At 36.2% G+C, this 22,561-nt stretch overlaps 1 protein-coding gene across 1 annotated transcript in view; it reads left to right on the top strand.

Annotated features, from left to right (window-relative positions):
* LOC145993945 (uncharacterized) overlaps positions 1-16,242 on the top strand; it is a 372,994-nt gene extending 356,752 nt beyond the window's left edge. Inside the window, exons 12-14 of the mRNA XM_083129916.1 lie at positions 6,564-6,907; positions 12,842-13,024; positions 15,848-16,242. Coding sequence (XP_082986042.1) covers positions 6,564-6,907; positions 12,842-13,024; positions 15,848-16,048 — 728 coding nt within the window. The 3' untranslated portion in view covers positions 16,049-16,242. The remainder of the gene's footprint in view (positions 1-6,563; positions 6,908-12,841; positions 13,025-15,847) is intronic.
* Positions 16,243-22,561: the final 6,319 nt, after the last annotated feature.

The following is a 22,561-nucleotide window of genomic DNA, read 5'->3' as shown; positions in this document are numbered from 1 at the left end:
AAGAAAGTTTACAACTACGGTGCAACGACAAGAGAAGAAAGCATTCTTTAACCATCACCTACGATGTAATAAAAACAACAAAGACCTGTGGAGCAAACTCAAGGCGTGGGGAGTATATAGTAAAACTACTAATAATGAAATACCCTCTGATATACGAGACGTAGATAAAATAAACGAACATTTTTCAAACATCTGTCGTGAGGCTGACTGCTCGAAATCAGCCTTAAATAAAACCAGTAATTTTTTTAACTCCAAGATATTTAATGAAAGTGCACAACAATTTCATCTTAAAGAAATCAGTGAATATGACACAATTAAAGCAGTAAATAATATACGATCCAATTCCTCTGGCAATGATGGAAAAACAATAAAAATGCTCAAACTATCACTTTCGTTTATCTTAAGTTACCTGACACTTATAATAAATTTCTCCTTTCGGACTGGACAATATCCAATCAGCTGGAAACAGCACGCGTGATCCCTCTACCTAAGAAAAAAAAGTAACATCGTCCTTAAACGATCTTCGTCCTATAAGTCTACTACCCACCCTTTCTAAGATCACCGAAAAAATTGTTTACAATCAAGTTAGAAATAATGTGAACAGCCTCAATCTCCTTCAGAAATGCCAATCGGGCTTCCGCCCTGCTCACAGCACGGCGACGGCGTTGCTAAAAGTCATGGATGATATATTTCGCTCAATGGACAAGGGTATGACAGTTGCTCTGGTTTCACTGGATCTGACAAAGGCTTTTGACAAGGTTCATCACGACCTACTCTTAAGCAAGTTGAAATATTATAATTTTTCACACCCCGCACTCAAATGGTTCAGATCGTACTTGACAAACAGGCAACAGAACGTGTTCCTAAAAACTGCCACGCCCTCTCTCTCAAACACGCTTCCGCTAGAAACTGGCGTTCCGCAAGGATCAATTCTAGCTCCTCTCCTATATACAATCTTCACAGCAGATTTAGAAACCAACATAGAGCATAGTACCGTACACTTTTATGCAGATGACACCCAAATTCAAATCCCATTTCCACCAAAATCACCAGATTATGCAATAGCATTACTTAACAAAGATTTGGCAGCCATCAATACCTGGTGTAATGCAAATGGTCTGAAAATAAATCCGCAAAAGTCTGTTTTCACCGTCATGGGTTCCAAGAATAGCCTCGCAATGGTAAACCCGAATAATCCACACGTCAAAATAGAGACATCCAAAATTCCACATTCAAAAAGTATAAAGAATTTAGGAGTTATGTTAGACGAACACTTGAACTGGGACCTTCATGTTCAAGAGCAAACTAAGAAAGCCTACACAGCACTAAGATCCCTCTATAAATTTAATGAATACTTAAATACAAATATTAAAATGAAACTTGTGCAAACACTGATTCTCCCTCTTCTAGACTACTGTGATATAGTATACGGTGCAAACTTGTCTGTTCGAAATAAAGTAAAAATTCAAAAAGTTCAAAATTCGTGTTTACGCTTCGTTTATAACATTAAAAAATTCGATCATATTCTTCCAACCCTGAATGAGAACAAAATGCTAAACATGAACAGACGTTTCAGTGGTATGAACTGGGATGCTTTGAGCAATTGGTTGCACATTCACAATGAGTGCTTCTTTTGTGTGTGTGTGTGTGTGTGCTTGAATGTGTTTTTTTCTCTTTCTTTTTTACGTGTTGTCTTGATTTTTTTTAAAAATCTTTTCTTTGTTCTTTCCTTGTAACCATTTTTTTATTTTTTTTATTGTATTTTCTTCTCTTTTTTATGATTTTGTTTATGTACACTAGGTAAATGTTAAACGGGGTTAGGTGGGAGAACAGCCACAGGCTGAACCTCGCCCTTTAATAAAGAAAATTTGAATAACTTCTGATTATGGATGTTATTCACTAATGGTAAACTGGTTAATAATAATTTTTTTACAAAGTACATCTTCTGTGGGTGCCAAAATTATAAAGTTATTAATGTGTTTTATTTTCCCCACTTAAATTATGACTAATAGTTTTTGTTGTATGTACGCATTGCTTACACCTTACAACCACAGGAATATATAATATAAGTTGTTCATGTTCAAAGGATTATGTAGGACAAACAGCAAGGAAAATGGCAATCAGATGGCACGAACACGATTTGGACATTATAAATCTACACCCAAGAACAGGTTTGTCAGCTCACATTATTGAAGAAAAGCTTTTGATTAAAAAGAGAAGCATTTTAAAAAGATTGACGGGAAACATAGAGTTGAATGTCTGGGAAGCTTCGTTCATTGCAGAAGAACAATGGAATACATTAAATAATGAAAATGGTAACGTAGATCCAGTATGGAGTTTTCTTTTTCACAAATGGAGTAAGCCACTATCTTTAAAATTTAATGTAACAGAAAACATCAAGAGACTTTGTGAAAACAATGATGACTTTGAATTACCTGATGATATTTGGGATTCATAATTTTAAATAAAGAATAATGTGATCAATTTTTTTTATCTGAAATAAAAATAAAACAGACTGCTTCTTTTCACAGTCAAGTTGCTATATTGCAACAATGTAACATTGACAACATCCATTAAATAAGGGATTCTTTTTGTTTAAAAAATTGCTAATCATTGTTGTAACTGTATCTTTAGTCAAAATGAAAATAAATGTCTGATGAAGGGAGCGTGTGTTCTCCTGAAACGTCACAACGAGAAACTGTTTTCTTCTGCTTGTAATAACCGTAAACTACAGGAAAATAAATTATGACTGTCCTAAAATTCTGCCTTAGTGGCCAAGTACATTGAATGATGAACTTTCTGAAGATGCCAGGTTTGCCCTCTTTTGGGTTCATATATGTGTGTCCTTTGAATGTCTCCTCATTAATTTCATCCAATCGTAACATTCCCTAAGGAACTGGGGATCGAATCTGGGTCGTGTAGCTCATTCATCATTCATCCTCGGTGATGGCATACTCGCTGCTCATGGATAGCTTAAAGGTAATGTGCGAGAGGTGACAAATACACATATGATTGGCAAAACACAATGCTTAAGTTTCATACTCTCAAAGACTGGATCAGCATGGTGAATGGAAATATCTGTCTCTCACTGTGTGGAAGTGCTTCTTCGAGGTGTCGGACTACGGACTGGTTAATGAACGAAGTGTCTGTTTGTGATGCTAGTCTGAATGCTCAGTGTGCAGACTTTACTCTCATTCTCCTAGACTTCTTGATTGTGATTCTTCACCCTCTGACTGATAGCTCAATACTGACTAATGACTTCTACGAGGGTCACTATTTATATTTTGAGCCTAACAATGAAAAAACAGGAATTTGGCATTGAAAACTGCTTTATTGTTTTTCGAAGTATTCTCCTTTATGGTGAATACACTTTTGCATTTGTTCGAATCATTTGTCAAAGCAGTTTTTCCAATCTTCTTGAGACACCTCCATAATATGGTTTTTGAACGCATCAACGGCATCTTCCGCCGACGAAAATCGTTGTCCACGCAATTTATTCTTGACGTTCGGGAACAAGAAGAAGTCATTGGGTGCCAAATGAGGACTGTACGGCGGATGACCCATCAATTCGATTTTTTGACTGTTCATAAAGTCGGTTGTTAGACGAGATGTGTGACAGCTGGCATTGTCTTGATGAAGAATGATCCGACTGTGTTTGTTTGTTTTCCGTATTTGACCGAAGACCTCTGGCAAACAAATTGTTGTGTACCATTCAGAGTTGACCATTCTACGTTCCTCTAAAGGCACAGTTGCCACATGACCAGTTTTCCCGAAAAAAACAAGCGACCATTTGTTTCGATGTGCTTCGAGCGCGAACAACTTTTGTTGGATTGGGTTCATCTTGAAACACCCATACAGTCGACTGCTGTTTACGTTCCGGCTCATATGCATATATCCATGATTCGTCACCTGTTACAATCTTATATACGTCTTTTGAAGCAACATGATTGTATTTATTGAGCATTTGTTTGCACCAATTGACGCGAGCGTCTTTGTGAGTTTTTGTCAAATTGTGTGGGATCCAACGAGAACATACCTTTCTCACAGCTAAATGATCATGTAATATTTTATATATGCTGGTGGAACTAATGCCTATGGTTGCCTCAATCTCACAGTATGTCACATGACGATCTTGCAGTATTAGGTTTTGCACAGCATCAATGTTTTCTTGAACAACAACTGATTTTGGACGACCTTCGCAAATCTCGTCGGTGAGCGAATGGCGGCCACGATTAAATTCGTTATACCAGCGTTTCACAGTGGCAAAGGATGGGGCTTCATCGCCAAATGTGGAAGTAAGTTGATCGATGCACTCTTGTCTTGATAATCCACGTCGAAAATCGTAAAAAATCATCGCACGAAAATGTTCATGAGTTAATTCCATTTTATTGTTGTCGCGCAATCTCCAAGGCAACATAAACAACACAAATGAAGCTATTGACAAAACATTTGAAGTACGTTATGGTCAATAATGCCAGACGATTCCGTGCAAACTTCAAATCGCTCCTAACTTAATCAGTGTTGCCAAGGCTCAAAATATAAATAGTGACCCTCGTATCATCCCAGATATTTATTATGATGGATTTTACTAAGTAATGCAGAGTCAGTTACCTGTATCCTCTTCCTGGTCTCATCTGTTTACATGTTTACGCCGTTGGTGACCAGGAAGAGCTTAGATAATATCTGACACTGCATTCCTGATTGTTAAGTTCCTGTCAGGGATTTGGAGATTCTTTTTTATTAAAGTATTTCCATTATTTGTGGATTATTATGCAATCATCATTCATCTTCTTAATTGTGAATAACCTAAAAAGACAGAGAAGTGAATTAAAATAAGAAAAATAGGAATGCAAACAAATTATAATAATTTTGTTCGGCTGGACCATTATTACTTTGAACTGATACTTGTACCGATGCTTGAAAACTGTAACTATTAAAAGTAGTACAGAACATTGATGAATATTAGTGTGTGTAAGTATTCCACTCCAAATATATGCATTAATTTACCAGAGTTTTGATTTAAAATATTCAAGAATTTCATGATATTAAAATATATGTTATGTTATTACAAAATCCAGTTTTTCACACAATACTGGTGCAAAATAAATGGAAACTTCAATTTTTGCTTAATTTTCTAGATAATTAGTTTCTATGAAAGTTTTGTGGTACAGTTTTCCAGACCCCATGAAAAACCAAAACACTAGAAAACTGTCAGCTTGTATCCAGGGGTTTATCCAGGATTTTTCCCTTGGGTTGGGGGGGGGGGAGGTGTTGGAAACTTTTGGGGATGTTAAGTGCATATTTTGGACTGTTTTTAAAATGTTCGCCCTAATTCAATTTGTTCATAGATGTTTCCAGAGATTAACCCCCCTCCCTTCCCTTCTCGTAAAATTTCAGAAGAAAAAAATATGTCAAACAGGGGGCGCCGACTTGTCAAAATTATTGGGGGGGGGGCTCTGATCACTGAAATAAATTAATGAATGTCTCACTCCCTCCCTTTTTTTAAGTTTTGGCCTCAGTGTTCGGAATCTCGTAAAAGTCCATGAATTCCTCAAAAATATTAAAATTGTCATTTACAGTTCAAATGCAAAATGTCAATTGTTCACGGATGGATATGTCACAAGTTTCGTCAACCATAATCGCAAAATATTCCCGACTTTTAATATCTGCTACCACGGAGCGCAAAACAGATCTCCCTAATATATCAATGATCTCATTCTGATTGTCGGGTGAGAGTAATTTGTAGCTCGAATGTCCCATCCACTCCCCTAGTTCATGCACATCGTCTTTTGAAACTCTTTTTAGTAAAAATGTTAACAATACTCATAATTATATAGTAATAAGTCATGTGTTTTGCTGTCTCCAGTCATAGCCCACAAAGTTAAAGGTTTTGCGGTCTCAGCCCACCAAAGTTGATGGTCTAGAACATTTCAAATGTGTATTTAAAGTTAAGTTCATGTGGCACAATTCAGAGTAAACTTTACAAGAGAAGCAAAATAATACATTAACTCCTCTTAAGCAAAATTATTTGGGGGGCTCTGCCCCCACATCGTTAACATTGGTGGGGGGGGCTCGAGCCCCACAAGCCCCATGGAGTCGGCGCCTGTGATGTCAAATGCTGGAAAAGATGGAAAATAGATTTTTGTGGTAATGTTAACATTTCAGTCTAACTTTTCAAGTATTGCTTTCCAATAATGTACTTAATTTAATCAATCGTTAGACAAACACAAGTCATGACATTGACAAATACAACATTTAAACATATTATTACCAGGGATTATTTCATGCAATTCTTAAGCTGGTTATAAAGAAATTAGGAAGACTTGCACAATATTTTTTTACTGTATTGTCATCCTATTGTTCATATAAAAATCCATATTTTTACTTTTCTGCTTGGAGGGGTGTTCGTCAAAATTTGGGAGGGTGTTACGGAGGTGTGGATAAATCACTGCTTGTATCCATAAATATTATCATTTATTATATTATCTTTACATGTATTGTAAGTAGCAAACACCTAGAATTAGGTATTGGTTACCAAAACTGTAACTTTTTCTTTCTTATAGATCTAGAGGACCTGTATGAACACTTTGGCCATTGGCTGGACGATCCTGAAGAGCGAGAATTGGAAAATCGGGATCTGGCTGTCTTCCAATTTGCGAAACACCTTCTGAAAAGGACCCTGAGTGATTCTTATGCAAACGTCGCACTGGGAATCGAAGGGATTAACGCAGACTCGAAACTCCACGGTATAAAGTTCGCCGGCACCGCACAAGAACCTGCCGAGGGAAGAGTCCCTCGATCGTTGAGCATGACAGAGCGAGTGTGGCCTGAAAAACTGTGCCTGGAAGTTGCCCGAAGGATTGTCGACGCCGAGCAGACTGGTTGCAAGAGACTCGCTGCTCAACTGGTGAGTATCACGATCGAACAGTCTCTCACCGATGTGGACTGCAATTGTACCCTGCGCTTGTCCCCGGTTGAACCTGACCTTAGTGTAGAGGTCACCGTGTTCTTGCCCCGGTGCTTCCAGGACAGATCGACATGCACTGTTGAAAGGGAAGTTATTTCGGGGGAAACACGCAACACGAGAACCGAGAATCAGAACCAACTGATAAAGGTAAAACTGTTCTGTCACAAGAAACCTTCTGGTTTGCTGTTCATCTATCATCTTCGTCTATCACATGCTTCTCTATTCCTTGCACCTACTTGGCTTGGCTTCATCTTTTGAATGTCGTGCTTTGATCGTTCACACTTGTATGATTGAAGCAGTTTCATTTGCTCTATGCTTTTTCATTGCTGTGTACGATCATCGCAAATTACAATACTTAGCTTGCTTAGTGTGATATTTAACATTAACGTGAATGTTGATTTTTTCATAATTACCACTATTTATGTTCTGATAGTTGAGTGTAAAACTGTCGTAAATATCTTCTTTTCTAGGGTGACCAGACGTCCTGATTTTTTTAAAGACCATGCCCTGCGGTTTGCGATGACTCTCCAATAACTAAATATGTCCCTTTTTCAACAATGTCCTGCAAATTGTTTACCTCAATAACGTCCTCAAATACACAATACGTATGTGTTTATACAAGATCGTGTACACAAAGAAATAGTCGTACATCTACAAATTTTCATGCTTTAGATCTGTTCTCAAGTTTATACTTATTGCTTAGAAACAGATATTGCATTCGATTTGTTCACATGATATGATATACGAGGTTCAAGTGATAATTAGAAGATGCAGGGCCACTTCGAGAATTTACAATTGTTTGATGTATTGATGAAGTGATTATGAAGGCATATACCATAGATAGGGCAAGAGACAAATATATTTTCAGTATTGATTAATAATATTATTTCACAATGTATGGATATTTTGCAGCATCGGGAAAGTTTTTTCAGCATGAATATTAAACAAAGACTTGTAAGCTAGGAGAATAACACTTGTCCCACTAAAGAGCTGGGTCACCGAATTTGGGTGCAGAAATCTCTATCTGCATGCACCACTTGCAAGTGATAATTTCTAGGGTTTCAGTTGCATGTTTTCATTTGTACAACCAAAAAATCTAAGGTATAAATCATGATTTCATCCTGAAACAGAAATAATAATGAATTTTGGGTTTGCTTCAAAGAAACATTAGTTTAATTATTCATATCAATAAATAATAATGTTCACAGAGCATCCAAATATCACTAAGACATGAAAGGAAATGAGATGGAAAGGGGGAGAGGTGGAGAAACTAGGAACAATAAAGTGAATAAACATACACAAAAAAACATGAAGAGCAAGAGACATAGAAAGGCTAATCAGTAAAATGAAAAAGTAAAGAAAGAGAAGAACGAAAATAAAAGAGTGTCCTGCTTTTTGTTTCAGAAAATCTGGTCACCCTATTCTTTTCAGAGAACTGAAATTTGATACTTGTTTCCAAAAAAAACTTGGGTTTTTGTTGTTTTATTTCTACAGTCTTTTGCAATGTTTCCAATAATCACATGTATTGAAGTGCAAACACTAATCATACCATAATATGCTTTTGAATTTCAAAGTATTTTTTGGAGTAACATGGGACTGTTGTTATTTACTTTGAAATAGAAAATCTGAACTTTACGTTCTAATTTTTCTCAATTGTATCTTTTGAATATTTAAGAATTTTGAGAAAAGGATGGTGATACAATGCAGAACTATAGAAGTAAGGCAAGTAAACGAAACAAATATGAATTCTAATAACTATTGTATGTGTTACATTTAAAAATGTCAAGTTTTATCTGGAAAATATGGCTGTGTATGTGTGTAATGAATTAATAGTTTAAAGAAATTACTCAATCACTGATTATAATAAGATAAGGAACAACTCTAAAGGTAGAAACTGTTTCTTTGATTTTGATGTGATCATGTTATCAACTTGATGTGTGAAATATATACTATTTTTAGAACATTACTGTAATATGTTTACAAATCTGGAGCATATTTTTGTTACTTTTTACATAATTGAACTGAATCTAGCAGTTAACATTGGATAAAGTAAAAAAAATGTAAGAAGTTACATTAAGAAGTTAATAATGTGTGTCAAAAGTGTAAATAAAATACAATATATTTGTTATCTATATTTATTAAACCACCATAATAATTTTGTTGACACAAAAGAGCAGCTTTGTGTTGTTAATAGTCTTTCATAGTCTTTCATTAATACACATTAGATATTGAATTGTGAATTTGGTATTGTATATACGTAGAAGTAACATTTTTATGACTGAATCAAGCATATACGAAAAACTGATGCAAAACTAGGGAAAATGTTCTCTTTTTTACATAATTTCTTCTACAGCTTATCAGCATATTGTCCTCTCTCAGCAATAAGTCTATTGCCAAATCCACATTATCAAGTACTCCAGCACACTACACTCTGTAAAAAAAAATAGCATCACTTCATTATTTTTGGTCGTCAGCATTTCGCTCGTGAATTATCAGTTGTTTTATTGATTTAATTCGACTTGTCGATTTGTTTTCCTAACAATTATATAAAACACTATATCTGTACAATATATTTTTATTATTTAAGTCATAGTTACGTACATAATGCACTTGACAGAACTAATATCAAAATTATTGCAAATATAGCTTGTGGAACGTTTTCGCACAAAGACAATTTTTACAAGTAAAAAGATTGAACAAAGGTTTTAAATGCATCATGATATGTTAATTTGAAATGATAGTAAGTAAATACATTGACTAGTACTTAGTGTGGCCACCCCTGGCCTTCCTAAGTGCTTCCAACCTTCGAGGCATGCTATGAATGAGATTTTGACAATATTCGACCTCAATTTCATTCCAAACATGTACAATTGCTTCCATAAGTTCCTCTTTTGACCTGTACGTCTGATTACCAAGTTTTTTGCACATCATAGCCCACAGGTTTTCTATAGGATTCATGTCTGGAGAGTTGGGTGGCCACCAAAGTCATTCAATATTCATATCATGAAACCAGTTATTCACCACCTGAACATGGTGACAGGTTTCATTATCGTCTTGAAAAATAAAGTAGTCCAAATTCTGTCCAGAAAAATGATCTCCTGCAGTTTGTAGAACTTTCCGATTCAGGATTTCCAGATATTGATCAGCCTTAACGGTCCATGTGCAAATATGCATCCTGCCAATCCCTTTTGCAAAGAAACATGCCCAAATCATTACACTGCCACAAAACTTTTGAGTTTCTAAACTACAAGATTTTGCAAGTTCTTCTCCCTTCCGCATCCACAGTTTAACTGAGCTGTCATTCCCCAGCAATTTAAATCATTTTTCTTCAGAAAATATCACATGTTCCCAATCTGCATCATTCTAGCTTTTGCATGTGCGTCAGTAAGTCTGGGTTTTTTACGTGGGACGTGTTTAGAAACACCCTGTTTCTTTAGTCGGGATACTACAGTAGCATGAGTAAGATTAACTCCCACCTTATTTTGAAGTTTATGTGCAATTTGACATGAACTCATTCATCTGTTCTTCAGTGCCATGTCCTATATCATACAATCCAGTCAAGGTGATGTCTTTTTCTTTCTGCCACAGTGACTTCTCAGTGATGATTTTCCATGTTCTTGTTACTTTTGTAGGCAGCGGCTAACTGTGGATTGATGCATTTGAAGTTGTCGACCAATTTCTCTCTGAGAATGACCATCCATATGCAAAGCAAGAACCATTCCTTGCTTACGTGGTGAAATGTCACACTTTCTGCCCATTTTTTTCGAGAAAACACGCTCAAATACACTACACAGCACCAGAACACTTCACAAATATGATAACGTATACAAACTGTCAATAATGAACATGTAGTTGCACATAAAACACATCACAAGTTGCACTACTAACAATCGTTTTACAGATTCCTGACAATTGATTACAAAGCCTTGCAGTAGTAACTGATTGCAACACCCTCTAGCGGACACTCCAAACACTAAATCAACATAAGAATAACACCACACTACGCAGTGAATCCAGACCAATACTTCAATCAATTGATTTCAAGTTGTGCAGGAAAGATGCATGCATGTGAAACTCAAAATTGTCAACATGCGTAATAAGAATACAGTGATGCTAATTTTTTTTTACAGAGTGTAGAAGGTAAAAGTCATCCATATTCTTTGCTAAATTAATACAATAGTGAAGAATAACACCCAGTGGCATGCCCATGGGGGGGGGGGTCATAATCTCCCCTTGGGTCAGTATTTTAAAAAATAATGTCAAAGGCAGGAAAAGATGACAAAATGAGGGCTGATTACTGAAAAAAAGTATACGTAACCCCCCACTTTTGAAAATCCTGGGCACGCCTGTGATAACACCTGCACAATTTATCACAGTCAAAGATCTGCTACAATAATAATAATAATACCACCACCGCTACTACTACTACTGCTGCTACTGCTACTACTACTACTACTAATAATATTATTATTTCCATGCAGCATGGAGAAAAGCACAGCATTGCAAACATACGCCTTTCAGAATGAATGCCTTGAATACAAACACGAATTATTTAAAATAAAATATGAAGGCACCTGTGATTTAAAATAGAAAAAAAGTTGTTTTGTATCTCAGCTGCATCAATGTTCAATGAACATGTATTTTTTTGTGTGTGAACAATGAGCATTAATTAAAGAAAGTTCTTGGTTCATTGTAAGCAGGTAATGTATAGACAAAAGCTAGGCGGAGAAGAATACACAGCCACCAGTCCGCCTTCTCATTGTTTACACTGCCACGTTTGAATTTCTGAATTCAGACGACAATAAGCTTAACTATTGTAAAATGTTTTGTTGGTAAGAACAGTGAGACAATCCAGGGGATTTATGCGGGAACAAGAGCTGAAAAATTCCAACCAATTCCGGGAATCGAACCCTGATCTCTCCCACGTGGTTGTCTGACACCCCACCGACCAGACCACTGCAGCTCCTTGGATGAATTCCATACTTTTATTATTTCAATTTATTATAATAAAATTTCTTTTTTTTATGGATTTTCTTCACACAAAATGACACCTCGTTGACTAGACAAGTATTTTGTAACAAAGAAAAAAGATGCTCCTAGAATTTGTCAAAATCGAATGACTAGAAAGTAATTTCGTTCTATTGCTTTCATAAATACTATATTTATGTAGATCTCTACTACTTAATAGTAATAGTGGTATTAGTAGTAATTCAACTAATTAATAAATTATAAGTATTATTAATTAATTAAAGTATATTAAAACAATGGTAATGTGAATTTGGAGAGAGCTTTAGAAATAACCACCTCCCCCTTGATGAAATCCTGCGTACACTACTGATGTAGAGGAAACTGAGAAGTAAAGGTGGCCAGGGACGTGTTGCTGATAATAATAATAATAATAATAAAATCGTCTTTATTAGAGTGGCTGTGCCTCGGCCTCATGGGCCGCTTTTACAACAGACCCTTGTCTGGGAGATAATTACAAGTCTGATCACATCACTCCCACCTTCGGCATGATCAAGAAAGTGTGGGGCCCTAACTTCACACCCCTTATGCGCCTCCATGGCATGGTGCAAAGCACAGGGGAGCACTTTACTTTACTTTACTTTATTGCTCCTGTGTCCAGGTTTATAATATCAGTATGCATTTTATTTTCAAGGTCACCACCAGCTAGTGAGTGCATTTACAGCGTCAGGAATAGAGCAAGTCATGTTTTTTTTACTGAATCTACTCAGTACTATTTTCTTTACTGTAAATTCCTAAAAACATTGCATTAAAAATACCTAAATGTCCTTAAACTTACATTACATCACATAGGATCTGCAAAATAGAAAGAACAAAAATATACATTATTTTTCTCCTTATTTTTTCCAGCAAGAGCAGCCAGAAGTGCAACTAACTCCAGAAGGTCCGAGGCCGATTGCTACAGGCAACTGGGGCTGTGGGTCAATGGCCGGAGACCCTCAATTGAAGGCAATGTTGCAGTGGTTGGCTGCGAGCCGCTCTGAAGTGCCATGTCTTATATACTACACTTGTAGCAACGAAAAAATGCACAAAGTAAGTCACGAAAGTATAATATGTAATTTCGATGGCTTGTAAATTCTTCCATTTTATTCCTGTCCTTTCATGTTGTAATTCTTCTACCATAATTCTATACTATACTTCTTTCTTACAGTTTTAAATCTCTAGCAGATATGTTCAATTTCCTAGTGTAACATCATCTTTAGAATTAGCATGTTACTAGCAATTGTTTTTTGAGTATTGGAGTTACTTTGCAAGGTGAGTAACTCTAGCTCAGTTATTTTTTGTGATAGCTTGTAATGAAATTAACAATTGCTTTGACATTACTTTCTTTACACTGTACCTATGCTTTATTTTGGAGACAGTTTTTATGTAAAGAAGTAAATAAATTATGCAAGACGTATTCTGAAAATTTCACCTAGTTACCGCAACAATTCTTATGTATTGTATATGTAGGGCTCGGATTTTTATGACATATCATATTTTTCTAAGGGCTGGTTTTCTGTTAGTTTAAGCACGTTTCTTGGTGTTTTGAAATCAATAGCACTGTTTTTATTGGTCATATAAATGCATATTTCTACTATATTTTCAGTTTAGGGCATATTATGGACAAAAAGTGTGGGAAAAAAGCATATTTTCATGTTCAACACACAGTACTTCCAGTGTTTAAAAAGAAATTCCTGGCTTGTTTCGCAAACTTATGTAAATGGCAGATTTTTTTTTTTTCAGTTTGTTTATACCTTGGTTGGAAAATAACCAACGGTGTATTTTTCCTGGACGTGCTTTAAAAATTAAACAGTGAAATTGTTTTTCAGTCGTTCTTTTTGTTGTCCGCAATCGGCTTAAAGATTGTTAAGCTATTGTTCATTCCTTATTGTTAGCTGTTCTGCCCCTCCCCTTCTATACACGGCAACCAGATAGCATTGGAAGTGTACGTTATTTTCAGTGAGGGAGCGTATCAGTGCCAAGGAAGGGGAGAAACGAATCCTGTTGTTTAGAGTTTGAAGCTTCCAGTTCGCAGTACATCCAGAGACCATCTTTGCGCCAGAAAGTAGGGGAACGAATTTTGCAGTAACGCCTATGTTGTTATAACTTCAAGATGCCGAAAGTGAAGTGCCCAGAGAGTGTGAAATTAAAAAGTCTTATGAGAGCGATTGGTGAAAAGTTTTTCAGTACTGATGACAGAATTTTATTTTGTAAATTGTGTTTCATATATTTTTTAAATGTCAGTCATTTTAAATTTTACATATATCCTATTCGTCATATTTTCAGTTTTGAAGGTCATATTTTGCTAATTTTAAGGGCATAAATACATGCATATTACAGAAGTTTTTAGGTCATAAAAATCCGAACTCTACTAATTAGATATAATAGACATAAGACACCAATGCAGGCATGCAAGTAAAAGAAAAACAGATGTCCAACAACTTCAAATTTTCCAGCAATTTTGATACAGTAAGAATGTTGGGGTAACATGAGAGAATACACCACTGATGCAGAGAGAGTAGGTGAGTGTGGGTGTGTGTGTGAGAGAGTGTGAGTGAGAGAGAGATACTTAATAATCATCTCATGCCCACAAATATAATAATTTTTTATTTGTAATAATCAGGGAACAGGTTTATGCAGTAAATACATGGGTCGTTCAATATATAAGTTTTCGTATGCTGTAAAATATTTTATTTTTAAGATACATTAGAAAACTATACATACATGTGTAGGAGGATCCTTCCTCACTTCTCCACATAATCCCCATAGAGATTCAGGCATTTGTCCCACCGTTGCACCAATTTGTCCATACCCTTTGCGAGAAAATCAGGGCTCTGGCTATTGAGCACTATTCTCACATTACGCTTCACTTCTTCATCTGTTTCGAAACGGTTACCTTGCATTTCAGACTTTAACACCGGAAAAAGATGGAAATCACTCGGTACTAAATCGGGGCTGTATGGAAGGTGGGGCAGCCGTTCCCACCCCAATTCTTCAATTTTGTGTTGTGTTTGCACTGCTGAGTGGGGGAGAGCGTTATCGTCAAGAATAATGATACCAGCTGACAGGAGACCTGGTCGCTTATGCCGAATTGCGTTTTTCAGTTTATCCAATGTTTGACAATAACGGTCAGCATTAATTGTTCTTCCTCGTTCCCAAAAGTCCTTAAGCAGAATGCCCTTAGCATCCATGCTTCTGAACTCCTTATGATGCGAGCCAGCGTTTTCCGAACAAGCATTTACTTTTCGCCCTTGAGAGCATGTGCCTTCACGTCTGATAACGAATCGATTGTTGTTCCTTGTAGACGAAGGATGGCGCTTGTCAACCATGTGCTTCTTCTTAACAGCATTGCTTTATACAATATTTTATAGCACAGGGAAACTTATATATTGAACGTCCCTAGTATATGGTAAATATGTAAATACATACTTAGTTATTTTCACCATAATATGAATTTTAATATGGACTTAAAATGGTAAAAAATTACCTTTTTAAGAATTTAAGACACTACATAAGCTACATAAAATATCTTAAAAATAAAAAAGTTCCCAGACCATATTTAAATTCATCCAGAAAGAAGGTTTCTGGACCGAATTGAAATACTTTACAGATAAAAAAAAAGTTATTTACGGTCCAGAACTCATTTACGCTTGCTGATTTTCTCTCCTGGACCAGAATTGAATTTATTTAAAATTCCTGGCCCTTTAACAACCATGCATATGATACTGCACAATGGGTTAAATTAAGAGAGGTCTTTCAGTAATTAAGGTACTTACAATTTGTCTGTATAAATGTCATGTTGCTTCTTTTAATCACAATATTAATAGTGTTTTAGAACATGGATTAATAATAGCTGTCAATTTTGTTTTCCAGTTTGATACGGTATGCCGAGTAATCCTAGACAGGCAATGGACAGTAGGAGAACTGACTAGTGCAGTGTTACGATTTGCTCAAGCTAGAATAGAATCTCACACGATGCCACCTGAAGACATTTCTGCACAACAAGACACTTTCCTCTTTGAAGATCTAATAGGCACGGACAAGCCGGTTGTTCTCCTAGAAACAGAGTTGTGATGGATTATCCAGTGTTGCAAACCCTTAACTACTGATGAATGCTCAATCACAATACTTTTTTGTATCATTGGAGTGTTGTTACATTTTATACAAATCTATAAAATTGCAAATCTTTAATTTTCATGAATCGATGAAACATGCTGCCTCATTGTCTTTCACACATATCTCTATTCATAAAAAAATATTGCAAATCATTCGCAAAACATGTTCACACTTATTTTTTTAACAGAAGACGACCTACTATGTGTAAGTGAATTTTATAATTTTATCATTTGTTATTCCTCAAGTTTTAAGTTATGGATTTATTGTACCTATATTGAAAGGAGGGATGGGACAGATTAATCGGTACTCTATCGGTATTGGCCGATATAGGCATATCGGTGTATTGGTAAAATTACAGATTATTTTACCGATCCGATGTATCTTATAATTTAGTGCAAAATTCTTCAATTTTGTTATAATTTTTTTAGATAATCTCCATGCCGTACTTTTCAAAAAAGTGAATGTCTAAATATGCAACTTGTTTTGCACTGCAGTTGCCTTGAAACACACATTTACTAGGGAGGTCAATGATCCATTCACGTTCTTCATTTGGAACTTTATATCGGATCCTTAGAATATTGGTTATCAGTATCAGTAAATTTTATATTTGTATTGGCCAAAAGTTCATATCGGCCCATCCCTAATTGAAAGTACAAGGGCTATTTTTTTTTTCAACCTCCGATGTGGCATAAAATCAAAACCACAGTGAACAGCAAAATGCGTTTATTGACAAAAGTTACGTACACGTATAATCTACTTTTCAACGTAATCACCAAGAAGATTCACACATTTATCGAACCGATGCACCAGCTTTTCAATACCCTCTGAAAAAAAAGGAGCCGCCTGTCTGTTGAGCCAGGTCTGCACGGTGTTCCGAAGATCCTCATTGTCCTCCCAACCACTTCTTCATCGCCGGGAAAAGGTAGAAGTCACTCGGTGCCAGGTGTGGGATGTAGGGACGGTGATTTAAGACTTCCCAGTGGAATCGTTGAAGAAGGTCTTGAGTTTGACGCAGCAACATGTGGTTGGGCATTATCATGAAGCAAGACAATGAAGACAGCATGCCTCTCCGTTTGTTCTGGATGGCTCTGCGTAGTCTGCACAATGTCTCGCAGTATGCAGCCGCATTGATTGTGATCCCCGGCTTCATAAAGTCAACCAGTAACACACTTCGCACTTGGCGGGAGAGTCGATTGTAGCAGACATCTCTATGCGCCCATCGCTCAGCTTCAACTGAAGCGTTGGCCTTTGGCAGCGCTGGTGGTAGTGGCAGGGGAGACACAATCATGCTGCATGATGCCCCGCTTCCTAGAGCTTCACAGGCCACCTGGCGGTGCCATCGGAGGTTGAAAAAACAATAGCCCTCGTAAGAACTATGTGGAAATTAAATTCTAAATGTTTTAAAAACTGAACACACATGCTACCTGGCTCATTTATTTACATATTTTTAATCAATATATCGTTACACTGAAATAGGCATATAAATAGAATATGGCACTTGGAGGATATATTGTTGCTAAATAGATAGAAAGGTCTATCTCACACTTTCAAATTTTGAAGTGTAAGAATATGCGTATATAGTGTTTCCAAAAAAACATTGTGTTTTTGGAGCTGCACAGTCGAGAATAATCATACTGGTTAGGGTGAGATGTTGATAAATGCTTTGCTTGTGCGAGAGGTACTTGAAGTCTCCACAGTGACTTCTGCAGATATACTGACTTCAATCCTTATTTCGTATTTAATGACTTACTACAAATAACGCTTGAATGTTGATAGTGAAAACTCGCTCATTCACATGCCTGTGTACTGACATTCTTTCGCCGTACCCTACCACTGTAATAACAACTTTATTCCACCATAAATACAACACAACTCACCTTGCAACCCTCATTTCATCTTGGCCAATTGCCAACCTCATTGGTTAGCACAGCATGCCACCACGTCAGGGGGGCCTCCCCGATGGCGCAGTGGTAGCGTCGTCGCCTTGTAATCAAGGGGTCTCTCGTTCGATACCCGGTGGAGGCACATAGTGGTTCGGATCCCACTTTAAACTGTAGGTCCAGTCCCGATTAGCCTTACTTAGCATACAGTGGACTTAAAACACCAACTCAATCAATCACAACGTCAGGGGTCCCAGGATCAAATCATGGCCTGAGCATGAGTGTTCTTTGTAGTCGCACATCAATGTCATCACTCATCCTCATCTTTGCGATTAGCCAAAAGTGGCATAAAAGCAAAGTAAAATAAACCAAACCAATCAATCTTTCAAGATTAGTACTATATGTATTGCAAAGCCTTTTACCAATATCCTCAGTGCATTGATTAATATTTTTTCAACACCAAGGACTTAGTGTCCTCTGCCAATGACATAATTTTGCCAAATATTCAATATTCTGTAAGAATTTTATTAAAAAATAAGATAAAACAATTTTAACTTAAAAATAGAACTAACAGAATCACGAATTTCTATTTTACTTGTTAATCAGTTTCACATATTTTTTTTTACTTTCTTCACTTTCTGACAGTATGCAAAGCAATAACATGTTAATCTTGGGAAATTTCATGATCTTTGTGTACAGATTTCTTTGTAGATGCATATCAGAACACTAAAAAATGTGATGATTCAAGTAAGTGACATGATTGTAATTAATGTTTATTTTTGATATTTTGCATTGTATGAAAAGAAATTGTAATGTGCCCAATATGATCAAGTATTTTTGGATTCAACAAACATAAAAAATCTCAATTTAAATAATCACAAACAAGCTATTGTCTACTAATATAAATTGGATTATTTATCTTATTTCTATTCAACCATGCTGAGAGAGCATGGCATATGTGATAGAAATACCACATGAGAAACATATATAATATATATTACATATATAATTTTAGATCGTGGAAAGGAATCAAGATGAAAAAAGTTTAAAATAGACCACCTGTATTAGATAATAAATAAATCTACGCAAAGTTACTTTTGAGAATTTAATTACCACATTGACTCTTTTATTCATTATTGTGATTAGAAGGATAATGTATTTGGATTTTTTTTAAAAATACTACAAAAATTGTGTCTTCCTGGGTGAAAGTTGTTCCCGTCTCCCTTCTCACTGTCTCTCAGGTTTTGATATTTTCTATGCGAGAATGATAATTAATTAAAGAAAAAGATGTTTGTTTCTTGTTTTACTTTTGTGTTAAGTATACATTTAGGTATTTTGTGATGTTGAACTATCCTGAAATAAATTGATGTTTTGACTTGCTGTATTTTGCTTAGCGTGTCTGGTGAATGGAACACTTGGAACCATGTTTGTTCAAGAGTATTCAGGGTGGCTGCTCACCGGGAATTTCTTTAATTTTTCTCCGTAGTCGTGAAAAATTGCAACTTTTATTAATCCAAATTCCATCGAGTTTATACATTGTTAGAAATGCTCTGAGGCAAGTTTTTCACACTTTTCCTACACACTTCATACTATTTTAGATGATACAAATATTTATATTATAAAAGCAAAAATACACAAGATTCAATCATAGTGCCTACAGCACATTCCACCCCTGCCCAAAGCAATAAAACTCCCCTTCGTTCCCAAAAATTGGGAGCTGTTGACCTTTGATGCAGATGTGGAAGGGACAGCGAAGGTACAGATAAATAAGTTCCCTTAAAAAAGAACTTTCTAAAGTCTACAGAATCTTCTACCTAGACTTCGGCTCATTAACAAGATGAATGAATGTAATAGCTGCTGTCTGTATTTTCACGGGAAACAAACTATACAAAAAATAGTTTTACCTAATGACCTAATCAAGGGGGCTGAGCCCCCCCAGCCCCTGCCTGGCTAGGGGCCTGGGAAGATTGTTGCAAGATAAGATATCTTGAAGCTGATTAGGTAAATTTGAGATTGAAAATCTTATACGATTAACAAATTTTTCATAGATTACTATATCCCATATCATTTGTGACTTGCATTTGTAGATGTATTTCTGGTCTGATTATGTGGAATGGCAAATGTAAACTCTGAGGCTTGAATTAAATATACAATACCATTCAATTGAATTGAACTTCAATTTTTGGAAGTGTTGGAATTACACGGACCCTTTATATTGTTAATATATTTGTGTGTGGAGATGGTGAGAGGCGGTAATACGTAAGGTTGAAATAGAGAAAACATCTGCTTGTACCTTTTTGGAAAGTCCGCATTAAAAACTGGGAATTATAGTTGAATTTTATCATGGTCCTAGAGCGGCCACCCTGGTATCTTTGTTTTTAACATAGTTCATTTTGTTATTTTTATTCTTGAACACTTCAGAGATGATATAAATACAATTAAGAATAATGCTGAAATATTTTTCAAAACTGCTAAAGAGATAGGTTTGGAAGTTAACAAAGAGGAAACTAAATATATGCTTACAGGCCGAAACCAAGTGTTAGGTAATAATCAAAATGTAATTATTGATAACAACTCGTTTGAACCAGTTTCCAAATTCAAATACTTACGAGTAATATTAACAAATGAAAATTATATTAAAGAGGAAATAAAAAGTAGGCTTAATTCAGGAAATGCATGTTACTTATCTCTTCATAAACTTTTGTGTTCTCGTTTAATATCTAAGAAACTAAAAGTTAAAATATACAAAACAGTAATTTTGCCTCTAGTATTATATGGATGTGAAACTTGGTCCCTTACATTGAAAGAGGAACATATTGAGAGTATTGAAAATAAGATCCTTAGGAAAATCTTTGGACCTAAAAGGGATGAGGAGACAGGTGAGTGGAGAAGGTTACATAATTTAGAAGTACATAATTTGTATTCATGTTCAGATATTATTAGAATAATTAAATCAAGAAGACTTAGGTGGGCAGGCCATGTGGTACGAATGGGAGAGGAAAGAGGAGTTTACAGGATTCTTGTTGTGAAACCTGATGGTAAGAGATCTGTAGGAAGGCCAAGATGAAGATGGAGGGACAATGTTGAGATTGACCTAAAGGAAATCGGTAGAGATGGAAAAGAATATATAGATCTTGCTCAAGATAGGGAAATATGGAAGGCATGTATTGCTGCAGTCATGAACCTTCGGGTTTAAGAAGACTAGAGAGTTAGTTAGTTATTCTTGAACAAATTGGTCCTTTTATTCTATAAAACCTCTCGGGATGGAGGATTTTAAAAAAGCATCTAGGAGAACTGCAGTGTGCTACTACATCAGGGGTCCCGAGTTCAAATCCCGACCTTGAGATGGATGTTCTTTGATTGTGTCTTCTCATCAATTTCATCACATCACCCTTAACTTTATGATTAGCCAGAAGTGGAAGAAAAGCAAAGTAAAATATGCCAAATCGATCAATCGCCCAGAACCATTTATCACGTATCCCAGAATACACATTAAGCTTGGTTCAAAGTTGAAATGTGCTTGCCATGTGAAGTGAACAAGCTTACTAAAGACGTTCAATATATAAGTTTCCCTGTGCTATAAAATATTGTATAAAGCAATGCCATTAAAAAGAATCACATGGTTGACAAGCGCCATCCTTCGTCTACAAGGAACAAGAATCGATTCGTTATCAGACGTGAAGGTGCATGCGCTCAAGGGCGAAAAGTAAATGCTTGTTCGGAAAACGTGGGCTCGCGTCATAAGAAGTTCACAAGCATGGATACTAAGGTCGTTCTGCTTATGGACTTTTTGGAACGAGGAAGAACAATTAATGCTGACCGTTATTGTCAAACATTGGATAAACTGAAAAACGCAATTCGACATAAGCGACCAGGTCTCCAGTTAGCTCGTGTCATTCTTCTTGACGATAACGCTCGCCCCCACTCAGCAGTGCAACAACAACACAAAATTGGGGTGGGAATGGCTGCCCCACCCTCCATACAGCCCCGATTTAGCACCGAGTGATTTCCATCTTTTTCCGGTGTTAAAGTCTGAATTGCAGGGTTACCGTTTCGAAACAGATGAAGAAGTGAAGCGGAATGTGAGAATAGTGCTCAATAGCCAGAGCCCTGAATTTCTTGTAAAGGGTATGGACAAATTGGTGCAACGGTGGGAGGAGTGCCTGAATCTCTATGGGGATTATGTGGAGAAGTGAGGAAGGATCCTCCTACACATGTATGTATAGTTTTCTAATGTATCTTAAAAATATTTCTTTTTACAGCATACGGAAACTTTTATATTGAACGACCCACGTATTTTCACATGCTATAAGCTTGTAGCAACTTTGAATCAAACAAACTAATTACTTGCATCAAACTTGCCTATGGTCCTTGTATAATATCGTATATACCTAACACTCTCAGTCTACAATATTCATGAGATTTTACATTTTCTGCTCTATTAATGTAATTGACAACAATGGGGGCATTATTTCTCTGGTGGGTTTGTTGCGTTTCGTTGCGGGTAAAATAACTTTCTGCCACTTTTGGCCAAGATAAGGATGAGTGATACTGATAAAGAGACACTCGCAAAGAACACCCATTCACAGGC

This window comes from Lepisma saccharinum, chromosome 10, assembly GCF_977018435.1.
Source record: "Lepisma saccharinum chromosome 10, izLepSacc3.1, whole genome shotgun sequence".
NCBI lineage: Eukaryota > Metazoa > Arthropoda > Insecta > Zygentoma > Lepismatidae > Lepisma > Lepisma saccharinum.
The sequence above is the reverse complement of the archived record's forward strand: the minus strand, read 5'-3'. Positions and strand labels throughout refer to the sequence as shown.